A 12,041-nucleotide genomic window follows, 5' to 3' on the forward strand; every position below is an offset into this window, starting at 1 on the left:
TTTGACACGATTGGGCCGCTGGATTAGGTTACCAACAACGTCACTGAAGTTACAGAGATTAGTCAGCCGAGTGCCGAGAGGCATGAGGGAGAGCACACAGTTAAAGCATCCCAACCAAATAACAATCGCTGACAAAACACTGGCAAATTCTCAAAAGGATTGCGTGGATTTTGCGGCTGCTAAAACCACACAAATAAGACAAAAAGAAACCGTGTAATTCTCAAAGCACCCGCAAAGGATGAAATGCACACCTAACTGCGCTGCCAAGAAAATAGTGTCTCAGTGCTCCGGTGCTATTTGCACATATTTAAATTAGGTAATATGCATAAATTTTTGCACAAAGTTAGCCGCTTTCTATGCAGATGAATCTCATTGCAAAAAAAAATCCAATATTAGCGTCTTCAGAGAGTTGGTGGTAACTGAAGTGCATTTGTAAGGGGTGTCACGGTCAGACTTTCCAGTGATCATGGCAGCAGTGAGTGTTGCCAGGCAAAGGCGGCATCATGCCAGGCGTGCCCGTGAGCGGGATTTATGAAGGAGAATATCACTTTTTAATTTAACTATCACTTTTTAATTTAACTGAGACTGAAATAATTCACAGATATAGGTTGCCAGGCCTAACAATTGTCGCTATACTCGATGGCGGCACAGTGATGCAGTGGTTAGCGCTGTTGCCTTATAGTAAGAAGGTCCTGGGTTCGAGCCCCAGGGTTGTCCAACCTTGGGATCATCCCAGGTCGTCCTCTGTGTGGAGTTTGCATGTTCTCCCCATGTCTGCAGTGGGTTTTCTCCGGGTGCTCCGGTTTCCCCCACTATCAAAAAGACATGCACGTTAGGGTTAATACTCCTGTTTGTGCCCGTGACCGAGGCATGGCAAGACGAACTGGAGTTGTTACTCGGGTGCTACACGGTGGCTGCCCACTGCTCTTAGCGACACAGCTAGGATGGGTTAAATGCAGAGAAAGAATCATCCTACAGGAATCAATAGAGTATATCAAAATTAAAAAAAAATTTTTTTTAATATTACATCAAGGATGACATTGAACCTGCCTACTGTGTTCTTGGCACAAAGCCACCATTTATATTTTGCCACATGGATAATTGCAATCAGATGCAAAACGAGGGCAAATTGAACTCAGCTGTAAAACTTTATGGGTGTGTTTGCGCTGTTATATCATTTGCACAATATCTTTTGATATATTATTTTTGTTGCCACAGTCTATACAGAGCCTCATAAGCACAACAGGTACATAAATACAGTAAACACCACAACGTGACTACATGAATGACATCCATAAGGATACATCCACATTTATACACACATACATAGCCCCTATACACATAACAGTTACCGGGTTGTTTTGTTTAATGAGGCTGTGGTTTGAGGGGACAAAACTCCTGCCATAGCGTGCCCATTTCCAGGCAAAGGATCTGTATCTGTGACCAGATGGAAGCAGTGTGAAGAATGGGTTGAGGGGGTGCGTGGGGTCATGTGTAATGGTGCGTGCTCTGCATGTAATGGCTTTGCTGTTGAGATCTGAGAGCGTGGGGTGGGGAGGCCAATAATTTTGGAGGCATTGTGTGTGATGTGTATGAGTCTGTTCCTGTTCGAGGCAGTTAACATGCTGAAGAAACAGGATGAACAATAGAGGAGAATGGGTTGGAGTATACTTTTGTTGAGCAGCAACAAAAAGTGCTTTGAGTTTGCAGATGGCAGAGTCTTACTGGCAGCATTTGTGTATGTCAGTGATGTGTTGTCCAGGTTGAGTCCACGATATTTGAAGCACTCCACCATCTCAACGGTTTCATTATTGATGCAGTTGTGCGCTGTAATGTGCGTGCTGGAGGTGTTTGTTAAGTTGTTTTGTTTTTTTTACATTCAGCTGCAGGTAATTGTTTATGCACCATTGTGTGAGGTGGGAGATGGAGTCATGATAACCTGAAACAGAGTTATTTTCATTAAGGAGTGCAAGTATGGCAGTGTCATCAGAGTATCTGAAGTATGCTGTGATGGGTGAGGGACTGACACAGTCAGAGGGTAAACAGGAAGGGGCTCAGGACACAACTTTGTGGAGCTCCGGTGATGGTACTTGAGGATGGTACAGTGCCCACTCTAACCGTTGTGGTCTGTCACTGAAAAAGCTGTGTACCCAGCAGATGAGATGTGAGGGCCATTTAGGTGAAGAAGTTTCCTGATCATCTGGATGGTGTTGAAAGCAGAACTGAAGTTGATGAAGAGGAGTCTGGCGAAGTTACCGGGAGATAATAGATGTTGCAGGAGGGAGTGAAGGAGGCATGCCACAGAATCCTCAGTTCCCCCTTTTTGCCTTATAGGTGAACTAATGGAAGTCAAATGTGGTCCAACAGTTGGAAGGGTGATGTTGAGCACCAGTTTTTCCAGGCACTTTATAACTATTGAGGTGAACGAAACTGCCTGGTAGTAGTTTGTCGGACCTTGAGACAGGGCAGACGGTGGTTGCAAGTGATGCGCAATTCATGGTGCTATCAGCGGCTGCAATCCATTCTTTGTGAATTCGCCTGTCAACACAGAGTGAATCTTAGAGAAATGAGAGACATCCGCAGATAGAACCAGATGGAAGAGGAGGAAGAGTTAACAGATAATTAGAATAGGTATACTTAAAATTGCGTTAAGATCTCATTCAAATCAAACATCCCAAGAGATGAGTGCAAAGCAGTGTTCTCGAATGTAGCTTAACCATGTCATGTGATATGCTACTTCACTACACTCTTAACAAGAAATATCACGGGGACCACCACAAAAAATTGTAGAGGAACATTTAATATTCAGGAATTCACATTATAGACACTACCACTGACTATCCATCCATTATCCGAACTGCTTATCCTGCTCAGGGTCGCAGGGATGCTGGAGCCTATCCCAGCAGTCACTGGGTGGCAGGTGGGGAGACACCCTGGATAGGCCTCCAAATTGGTATACGGTCCAGCTGTATACTAGGTTTTGATCTAGTCTTGTTTACACAACAGCTGCACAAGTTGTGCTTTGCCTCTATGACACTTCTTTTTTTTTTTTTTTGTCATGTATTTTCTTGCCCTGTGTTTCATTCTGCTTAAAATGAGAAACTTTCTTCCAAAAGGTGCCAAATAATAGCCTGTTGTGCATATTTACACACACTCGCTAGTTTTACTGTATTGAACTTAATGAGAACTTCAGATTAACCGTCACAAACCCCTTTGTGAAATGCAGTAGTAGCTCTTGTATCGTAGTGTTGATGCCACTTTGCTTCTCTCTCCTCAGATTTTGTTGTTGATGCCACACGGAAAGGAAACAAGATCCGCTTTGCCAACCACTCGGTCAACCCCAACTGCTATGCAAAAGGTGGGTTAGATGCACACTGTCTGCTACAGCTGGGTGAGACAAAAGAAATTATTATATTAATCAAAGGGAATTTGACAAAATGGCAGTTACATATCACTAGGTACTACTGGTACCTGTGTATAAGTACCGTGCATAAAATTCCTTCATCTTGAACTGTATGGTAATGTAAAAAATTCAAACAAGCTAAATCTGGTTTGGTTTGTGATATTGATATTAACAGAAACATGGAACATTATTCACCATGTATGCCTTCCCTTTTTGCATCGTGTGGTGTAGTGATGATGGTTAACGGAGATCACAGGATAGGGATCTTTGCCAAGAGAGCCATCCAGACTGGAGAGGAGCTGTTCTTCGACTACAGGTCTGTAAACTTAAGCATACAACCACACACCTGCCCAAGAACTGAACAGATCCTTGGTGTATTGGGAGAAGGGTGGTGCAGCAAGTCATTTGGAAACAAACTGACTTGGTGTGAAAGGTTACGTTCATACTTCTGACCTGAATGCTCATGTCTTCTTCCTTCTTCCTTCTTCCTATTTCTTCTCTCTCTCTCTCTCTCTCTCTCTCTCTCTCTCTCTCTCTCTCTCTCTCTCTCTCTCTCTCTCTCTCTCTCTCTCTCTCACACACACACACACACAACCATATTTGCTTCTGATCTTGGAGTACAAGAGTCGCTCAGATCAGAATTATGGTATGTTATAAGGTGTAGTCTGAACATAAACTATATTAAATTACACATTGAGGTCGTCACGATGGCACCATGATTTAGGCTGATATTCTTCCCTTTAACGCCATTGATGACTAGTTACCGCCTTTGCCACTAGAGGGAGTTTACCAAGTGTCCTATATTGTGCTCGCAAAACCTCAGCTGGTTTAATGTATGTCTGTTCAGAAGACATGAGACTGTAATTGACCTAAGTTTGTTTTGACTTAATGGTGGTAAACATTACAACACTCTTTTACAGTGGAGTGTTGTTATTTATTAACCCATGCGCCATTTGCATTAGAGCAGTAATTTGCGCTTCCATTTTATAATTGCAAAATAATAATTGATACCCGAGTTGTTTCTCTTGCAATATGTGACACCTTGCAACCTGCACAGATGTATTAACTAGTGTTGACTTGTTGTACTTTGCTCTGACAGGTACAGCCAAGCTGATGCTCTGAAGTACGTTGGAATTGAACGGGAGATGGAGATTGCCTGACCATGACGTCTACCTCCTGCGGATCAACGAAAAGGCCTTACACACACACATAAACACAGAAATTTCACTCGCTTCAGGAAATCCAGACAACCGTCAGAATGCCAGAGAGCTTCAGGCATTCTGGGATTTTTTTTTTCTTTGATACAACTGAAACAAAATTTTGTTGCCGTTGATATTTTGTCACAAACTTTTTCTACCAAGCTTTTCCCGATTCTTCTCTCCCACTTTGAATTGTTTTTGTTTTTGTTTTTTTCCCTTTCCTATCAACAAATATTCCTCTAGAATTTGGGATTCACTGTTTCTATCACAAATCCTTCCTCAGATATATGGTGCAAAATGGTGACCTCCACAAACTCTCGTTTTGAGTGTTTCTCTACTCTTTTTACTACAAGGCGGACGGATAAACCCGCGTCTCTGCTCAGAACTGGCTTTTGAATACATGTTTTCAGGGACCAAAACTCCACCAGCCGGACACACACAACAAACTTTCTGTCATTTCTCCCTCAGTGCATCAGCTGACAGCGTTGTCGGCGTGACAGCCATATTGTATTGTAATGTATTGTATTGTATTGTGTTGTATTGTATTGTATTGTACACATGGGTGGTGCTCTGCAGTGTGTGTGAATTAACACAGCCACACACTCCCTGTGGTGCTGGGTCTGTCCGTCTGTCTGTCTGTCTGTCTGTCTACGGAACAGGGTCACAAAGCAGGACCCGACCAGCTGACCAACTCCCCTCTGAAATTAAAACCAGCATTCAAAATGGCGGCCTTCCTAATCTGCTGAGGTGATTTCATGATTTAATTTGAATTCGGTTATGTGTTGTACAAATATGAGAGAGAGAAGACTCGGTTTTTAGACCACAGACCTGATGTTTCTAGCTCCATAACAATCAGCATCTCCCCTGCCTAAGTGTCTTTGAGCAAGACACAGAATCCCAACCAGTTCCAGGGTGGCGTTCTGTAGTTGCCCTCTTGACCTTCCTGTGGTCGAGGAAAAATATTTGGGTTTTTTTTTTTTTCCCCCTTTGGGGTCAACAGATTGTCACAAATCGCTCCTCCAGTTAGCTGGATGACCAAGCAGCGAGCACTCCACTCCCAAGCACAAACCTCTCCTCTGCTCCAGCAGTTATTTGCTTGGTTGAATATGCCCAAAATGAACTGTAATGCACTTAAAAACCTAGGTGTATTTCACAGCATATACATCTTGTGTCAGTAGACCCGAATAGTCGTGTCCTTGTGACTTAGACATCCATTGCCTCTGCAGAGGCACTGTGTCTTATTTGAGATATTGAATGCACAGGGTGTTGGTGGGATGTAATGGGAGGTGACCCTGCTTTGTGTTGCTCCCTCAGCTACGAGCTGTTATTGTATCGATCTCGACTCAAAATCAATGCTATGACCAGGGTGGGAGATCACCAGCTGCTGGCCAAACACTGGTTAAGTTTGGCTGCGACTCTGGCTGGCCACAAAATATAAAGACTAATCTGTTGTGTAATATAGTATAGTGGCTTGTGAATGTCTGTGATGACCGAAGTCTTTGGCAATTCTCCACAGAGAAGAGTCTCCTGCTCTGATCGCTGCTCCCCTCGCCAGTGAGCAAAACTGCTTTCTCCCATTTTAAAATCAACACAACCAAAATCCCGTCGATACTGTTTGATATTTTCACTGACGTATTCTCCTGAAACTGACAGTCTCCTGTGTTTTAGATATCTATTGGCGTTTTCTCCGATGCGTTACAGATGTACCGTGCCTTACTCACACTGGCCAGGTACCACAGGGTTTTATAACTGTTTCCCCCCTTTTAACAGGGTTGGGTCAGGTGTGCCAGCCAGGCGTGCTGGTGAGGAAATAGTCCACATTTGAAGACTACTGGCAGCATTGTAATAATTATATTGGCAGTGAGCAAATGTTGCTCAGTATTGGAATAGATAGTAAATAAGCTCTGATAACTGACCGAACCTATAGTGGGTCCATGTATGGGTACGGCACGGCACTTTTGTGGTGGGAAAACTCTGGTAATTGTTTTACTCTAGTTTATAGATGAGTCCATTAGGTGTCCTGCTCTCTGCTGTGCCTTGAGTTCTTGACAGAACGCTGAACAGTCCCCACTGATGGAGATCTTAAACTGTCTTGTTATTGAAGGTGACTGTTGAAACTGTCCTCCTGCATGCTGAAGAATTCCGCATTTAAAAAAGGAGTTACCGGAGGAGCGTCTCCAACCGACTCGTCTGAAACAACAAATTGCCTGGATTCTTTGTTTTTAAACTTACATTTCTTTTGTTGCACTGACTGCTTCTTGAGTACCAGGGCTAGGTGTGCTTCCTCCTTCATTGCTGTTAGGTATTAGGAGGAGGGAGGTTTTTCAGTTTTGATACAGCCCCCCCCCCCCCCCCCGGGTACATCAGTTATACCATGGTACATACATATGTATGCAGGTCTTCTCTTTTCAGGTTGGAGGTGTGTGAAGGTGTGTTAGTCGGTGAAATCAGCTGGTTTAATGTCGGGGGAGAAAACCTGCACCCAACAACTCGTGACACACGGTCGAGTGTCTGCCAGCGAGAGCGGCAAAAATGCAGATAACTGTTATGCTTTTTCTGTGTGACGTCCAATCAGAGTAATTATTTAGCAGATTTATGAACATTCCTCCATTCTTTACTCGGCCCTTTTCTAACGGTGACCCAACAATCAAGTTTTGAGACATTTTTACTTCCGACCGATTTTGAAGCAATACCAGCTTGTTCCCGATGAGACCTCCCCTCAAGTGTTTCGTGTGTATTTTCGTATTCTGTACTTGTAATTTATTGCAACACGTTACTGATGACGACTGACAGTGGAAATCGGACTGTTCTGGCATAGGGACTATTTGTAGTGGAGGGATCTTGTTCCTACTGTGGTCAAGACTTTTCTGCTCTGGGGGGGGGGGGCTTTAGTGTTTCAGTGATAGGGGTCCTGTTCAGATCTGAAAACGTAACCACAAGATAGAAGAAAAAAAAATTGTTAATTTCCAGAATTTTTGGTTTATACTTTCATTTTAGGTCCTGAGATGTTCACGATCTCATTCGTCTTGAGACCTAATAGACGGTGGCAGACCGTCAGTAAACGTACTGAGTATTGACCAAAATGCCTGCTATGTATGTAAGTATCAAAGTAAGGACAAATATAAATGTGCTGAATTACGAAGCGACGGGAACGGTGTAGGAGAGCCCCGTGTTAACGTCACCGATCTCGGTTCACAAAACCACAACTGCCTGAAGAGACCGGGCCTCCTGCTGTAACCATGACGGGTTTTACGTTCTACCTGACTGGCATGAATGAGTGTCAGGCCTCGGTTATGTTAAGGCCATGCGAAAAGCTGCGGCCGAGTTTCACAGGATCAGGATCTGATAGAAACCCATATCCATCAGGACCATTTTGAAAGCAACAAGTTTTATTGGCATGTCTGGAATTTGTAGATCAACCGAGTGTGGTCTCGTCCCGTTATATTTACATAAGCAGAGTGTGGGTACATCTTTTTCTCTCTTTTTTTTTAAATCACAAACTTGTCTGTTCAACGAAAGTGCACCCAGTATCGCTTCAAACTGGGCTGAGGTTCAAAGGTGAAACCAGTACCGGTGTAAACGGCTCCCAACACTGTCCAACCTGCTCTTCCTTACCCCAAAACAGGACCACTCTTGACTACAAAGGTGCTGATTTTATAATGTTTACAGACAATTTGTTCAAAGTGATGCAGAATAAAATATTAAATGGCTATTGTATTTTTTTTTTTTTGTAAGATTTTGCACAGTTGCCTGTTGCCTCACAGCAGGAAGGTTGCGAGTTCAATCCCGTCACTTAAACGTATGTAAATTTGATTAAAATAACAAAACGCTTGAGCTCGAGAGCCGTGGGATGGAGGGGAGATCTACGCAGGGTGTTACTCAGCCAAATGCCCACAAGGATTAACTCCCATCAGCCCCCCCCCCTCCTTTTCTCCCCAATTGTATCCGACCGATTGCCCCACTCTTCCGAGCCGTCCTGGTCGTTGCTCCGCCCCCTCTGCTGATCCGGGGAGGGCTGCAGACTACCACATGCCTCCTCCCATACATGTGGAGTCACCAGCCGCTTCTTTTCACCTGACAGTGAGGAGTTTCACCAGGGGGACGATCACGCTGTTCCCCCCCAGCTCCCGCTCCCTGACCAGAGGAGGCGCTAGTGCAGCAACCGGGACAGATACCCGCATGCGGCTTCCCACCCGCAGACACGGCCAATTGTGTCTGTAGGGATGCCCGACCAAGCCGGAGGCAACACGGGGGATTCGAACCGGAGATCAGTTTTAATTCAGATTAAGATGGCGTTATATGCCAAGCATCCTGTCTGGTGTAGTGGACTAAGGTGCACGGTGCAAAACTCTTCTGCTAAACGCACAACGTTCAAGTGACTCGTCTATAACAAAAGAAGTCAAAGGGGAGTCTAGGATTAGAGAAATCTTTACTTTTTATTCATCGCACATTTAGAAAATGAAGCACACTATACAAATGTCCACCTGGCAGTAATGATACAGGTGACACGCGTGATCCCAACCAGCCGAACCCCCCCTCCCTCCCCCCGCGACACGCCCTCAACAAGGACAGAGACAACCTCAACTGATGGGATCACTGGTGCTAGTTTCCTTTACAATTCAACCCCTCGCTCATTGTCCCATCCTGTCAGGTCTTCCTCTCTGGGCTGAGTGACAGTCCGGGATCGGATTGCAGCCCTGGTACCGGATCAGGGCCAGAACCGCCCCACCACCTCCATATCCCTGGCTGCCCGACATGCTCATCAAGTGCTGCTTCTTTTCTTTTTCTCTTTTTTTAGGTGGCATACATAATTACAGGAACAGCGCTTTTGTCGATTTCATTCGTTGTCATTCCGGTGGGTTCTTGCATGGCGGACTGCGTCGGTCTGCTGTCAGTCAATCGGCCGGTGTTCGTTTGTATCTTATCGTTTTCTTTTTTTTTAAAATTGTACTTAATCCGTCACCGTGATGCAGGTAGGCAGTAGCATGCAGTAACCCAGGGGTGCAGTTCTCTGACTGGCTGAAGGCTAAATCGTTAAGTTCGCTCTATGCAAAGACGGGAAATGGGTTTTTTTTAAACTTTTTTTTCTCTTCTTTCAAGTCTGTGGTGCTTATTTACATTATGAAAGCGTGTGTGTGTGTGTTTTTGGGAGGGGCAGGTCCTAGAGATGAGTCATTTCAATAGGACGGGGCGAAGTGTGTTGATGGGGTTTCCTGGTCTAAAAAGGGAAGGGCGAGGGGCCAATGAGCCTTCGTCACTCGGGCGAAAGCCGGAGTCGGTTCAACCCCTCCCCAACACTGGATGGCATATCAGGAACAGTCACAGCGTCGGGTGTCCCATATGATCACACACACACTTGACACGTCCGCCAGTCAGAGGGATCCACACTTTAATACTCAGACATAAAATAAATTTAAAAATTAAAAGTGAAAAGGGGCCTGGAGAGGACGGCAGGGCAGTGTTTAAGCCAGGTAGCTGTAGGTGTCCTTCTCCCCGTCTACACGCTCCAGGTACTCCTTCTCTATCAGGATGTCGATGCATTTCTGGCCACCGGAGGGAGACAGAGCAACAGGATATGAGACACGGCACCAACAAAGAAGAGAAGACAAACCAGGGGCCTCATTTAGGAAACGTTCTTAGCCAGTGTCCATAACACACAACGCACTAATTCGGAGTGTGCAGCGTGTTCACGCTAGAAAACTGACACCAAAAAAAAGAGGAAGTACACTTCAGATTACGACACACGCCAAATCTGCTCAATTTCTGAGTGTGCTGTTAGTGGACGCCATTGTCCCATAATGCAACACATTTTGGAAATGGGGGAGCTGGACGATGTTAAAGAGAGGAGACAAAGACGGGACCGCAACACAGAGCCAAGCAGCAAGCTCACCCTCAACCGGGTCTGACCCGTTCCTTCCCGTGACGCTTAAGACCGGACCGAGGACACGAATCGACCGGCGTCTCACAGGAGAGCGCACAAAGAATGAATTAAAACAACACAAGAAGCCCCAATGAACCCAAGGGGCATTTCAGTAATTGTTTGTGGTGGAAATCGGTGGTTTCTACATCGCACATGCATTTATTCCCCCGTTAGTACCAAGCGGTATCTCGTTCATTCCTCGCTTACTGTCAAAATAGTACACTACAAAGATTAGTACGGGACAGGGACTACAACGCGTTAGTGGGAGACAGCATTACGACACATAAACGGTCTCGCGTACTCATAGAATTCTTTTTTAGCCCTCAAATTTGTCCCAGAAAAGTCTGATCCTGGGTAACTCCTGAACTGACACCCCACTTAGTATCACTGACATCACTGCCAGCCTTGATGGACGTGCGAGAGACAGGCGGCAGGCGTGACAAAGAACCACCGGGCGTTGTGTTCTCTGCAAACAATGTCATGAAAAGGAAAACACCTGCCTCACAACATTTCATAGGAGAGAGCCCAGGACCAGAGAGACGGGGTCAGGGTCGGGGTCAGGGTCGGGGTCGGGGTGTGTGTGTGTGTACCTTGATTACAGGGACTCTGGGTTTGAATCGGGAGGAAAGCTGGTTCAGGACCTCTGCCAGGAGCTGCTGATGTTTCAGAACCTTCCTCATCTTCATAATCCTCACGATAGCAGCCTTGACAATGGAAGACAACAGAAAAGTGATGACTTATCCCTCATTAGCTACATTCACATGGACCCCCCAACATTCCAATTATAAACGGTTTAAAAGCCCAAACAGAACAGAAAAGTTCTATGTGAACACCTTAATCAGAGCAAACGGGCCCAGACCAGCGGACATTTCTATCGGTTCCAGAGGGGCAGTTTAAACCTTTTCGTAAACCCATCAAAAGAAAAATTAAACCGTGTAATTGAATTAACCTCATTACTTTCTAGCTGCGTTCTTATGTCAAGTCAATTATAGCCCAATATCTGAGTATCAGTAGGAGTTTTGTTTGTTGCTCTGCTTCCTTGTTTTTCAACAACTTTTAATTGATTTTATGGTTTGCCTGTGTACTATTTTATGGATTTTATCCAACTGATTTGTTTTTTGTCTTTTTTTTTGGGGAGGGGTTCCGCAATTGCACCTGGCCAATTACCCCACTCGTCCGAGCCGTCCTGGTCTCTGCTCCACCCGGGGAGGGCTGCAGACTACCACATGCCTCCTACAATACATGTGGAGTCGCCAGCTGCTTCTTTTCACCTGACAGTGAGGAGTTTCGCCAGGGGGACACAGCATGTGGGAGGATCACACTATTCACCCCAGTCCCCCCCCCCCGAACAGGCGCCCAGACCAAACAGAGGAGGCGCTAGTGCAGTGACCAGGACACATACCCACATCCGGCTTCCCACCCGCAGACATGGCCAATTGTGTCTGTAGGGACGCCCGATCAAGCCGGAAGTAACATGGGGATTCGAACCAGCGATCCCCGTGCTGGTAGGCAACGGAAT

At 45.4% G+C, this 12,041-nt stretch overlaps 2 protein-coding genes across 4 annotated transcripts in view; one reads left to right on the forward strand and one right to left on the reverse strand.

Annotated features, from left to right (window-relative positions):
* Window positions 1-6,868, forward strand: part of ezh2 (enhancer of zeste 2 polycomb repressive complex 2 subunit) — a 31,009-nt gene extending 24,141 nt beyond the window's left edge. For all 3 annotated transcript variants that reach the window (XM_056299147.1, XM_056299145.1, XM_056299148.1), the window contains exons 17-19: window positions 3,278-3,358; window positions 3,635-3,719; window positions 4,503-6,868. In XM_056299147.1, coding sequence (XP_056155122.1) covers window positions 3,278-3,358; window positions 3,635-3,719; window positions 4,503-4,563 — 227 coding nt within the window. In that variant the 3' untranslated portion in view covers window positions 4,564-6,868. The remainder of the gene's footprint in view (window positions 1-3,277; window positions 3,359-3,634; window positions 3,720-4,502) is intronic.
* Window positions 6,869-9,114: 2,246 nt separating this feature from the next.
* LOC130129794 (cullin-1) overlaps window positions 9,115-12,041 on the reverse strand; it is a 56,558-nt gene continuing 53,631 nt past the window's right edge. Inside the window, exons 21-22 of the mRNA XM_056299445.1 lie at window positions 11,113-11,226; window positions 9,115-10,145 (exon numbers count right to left, since the gene is read on the reverse strand). Coding sequence (XP_056155420.1) covers window positions 10,065-10,145; window positions 11,113-11,226 — 195 coding nt within the window. The 3' untranslated portion in view covers window positions 9,115-10,064. The remainder of the gene's footprint in view (window positions 10,146-11,112; window positions 11,227-12,041) is intronic.

The sequence above is a fragment of the Lampris incognitus genome, chromosome 19 (genome assembly GCF_029633865.1).
Source record: "Lampris incognitus isolate fLamInc1 chromosome 19, fLamInc1.hap2, whole genome shotgun sequence".
NCBI lineage: Eukaryota > Metazoa > Chordata > Actinopteri > Lampriformes > Lampridae > Lampris > Lampris incognitus.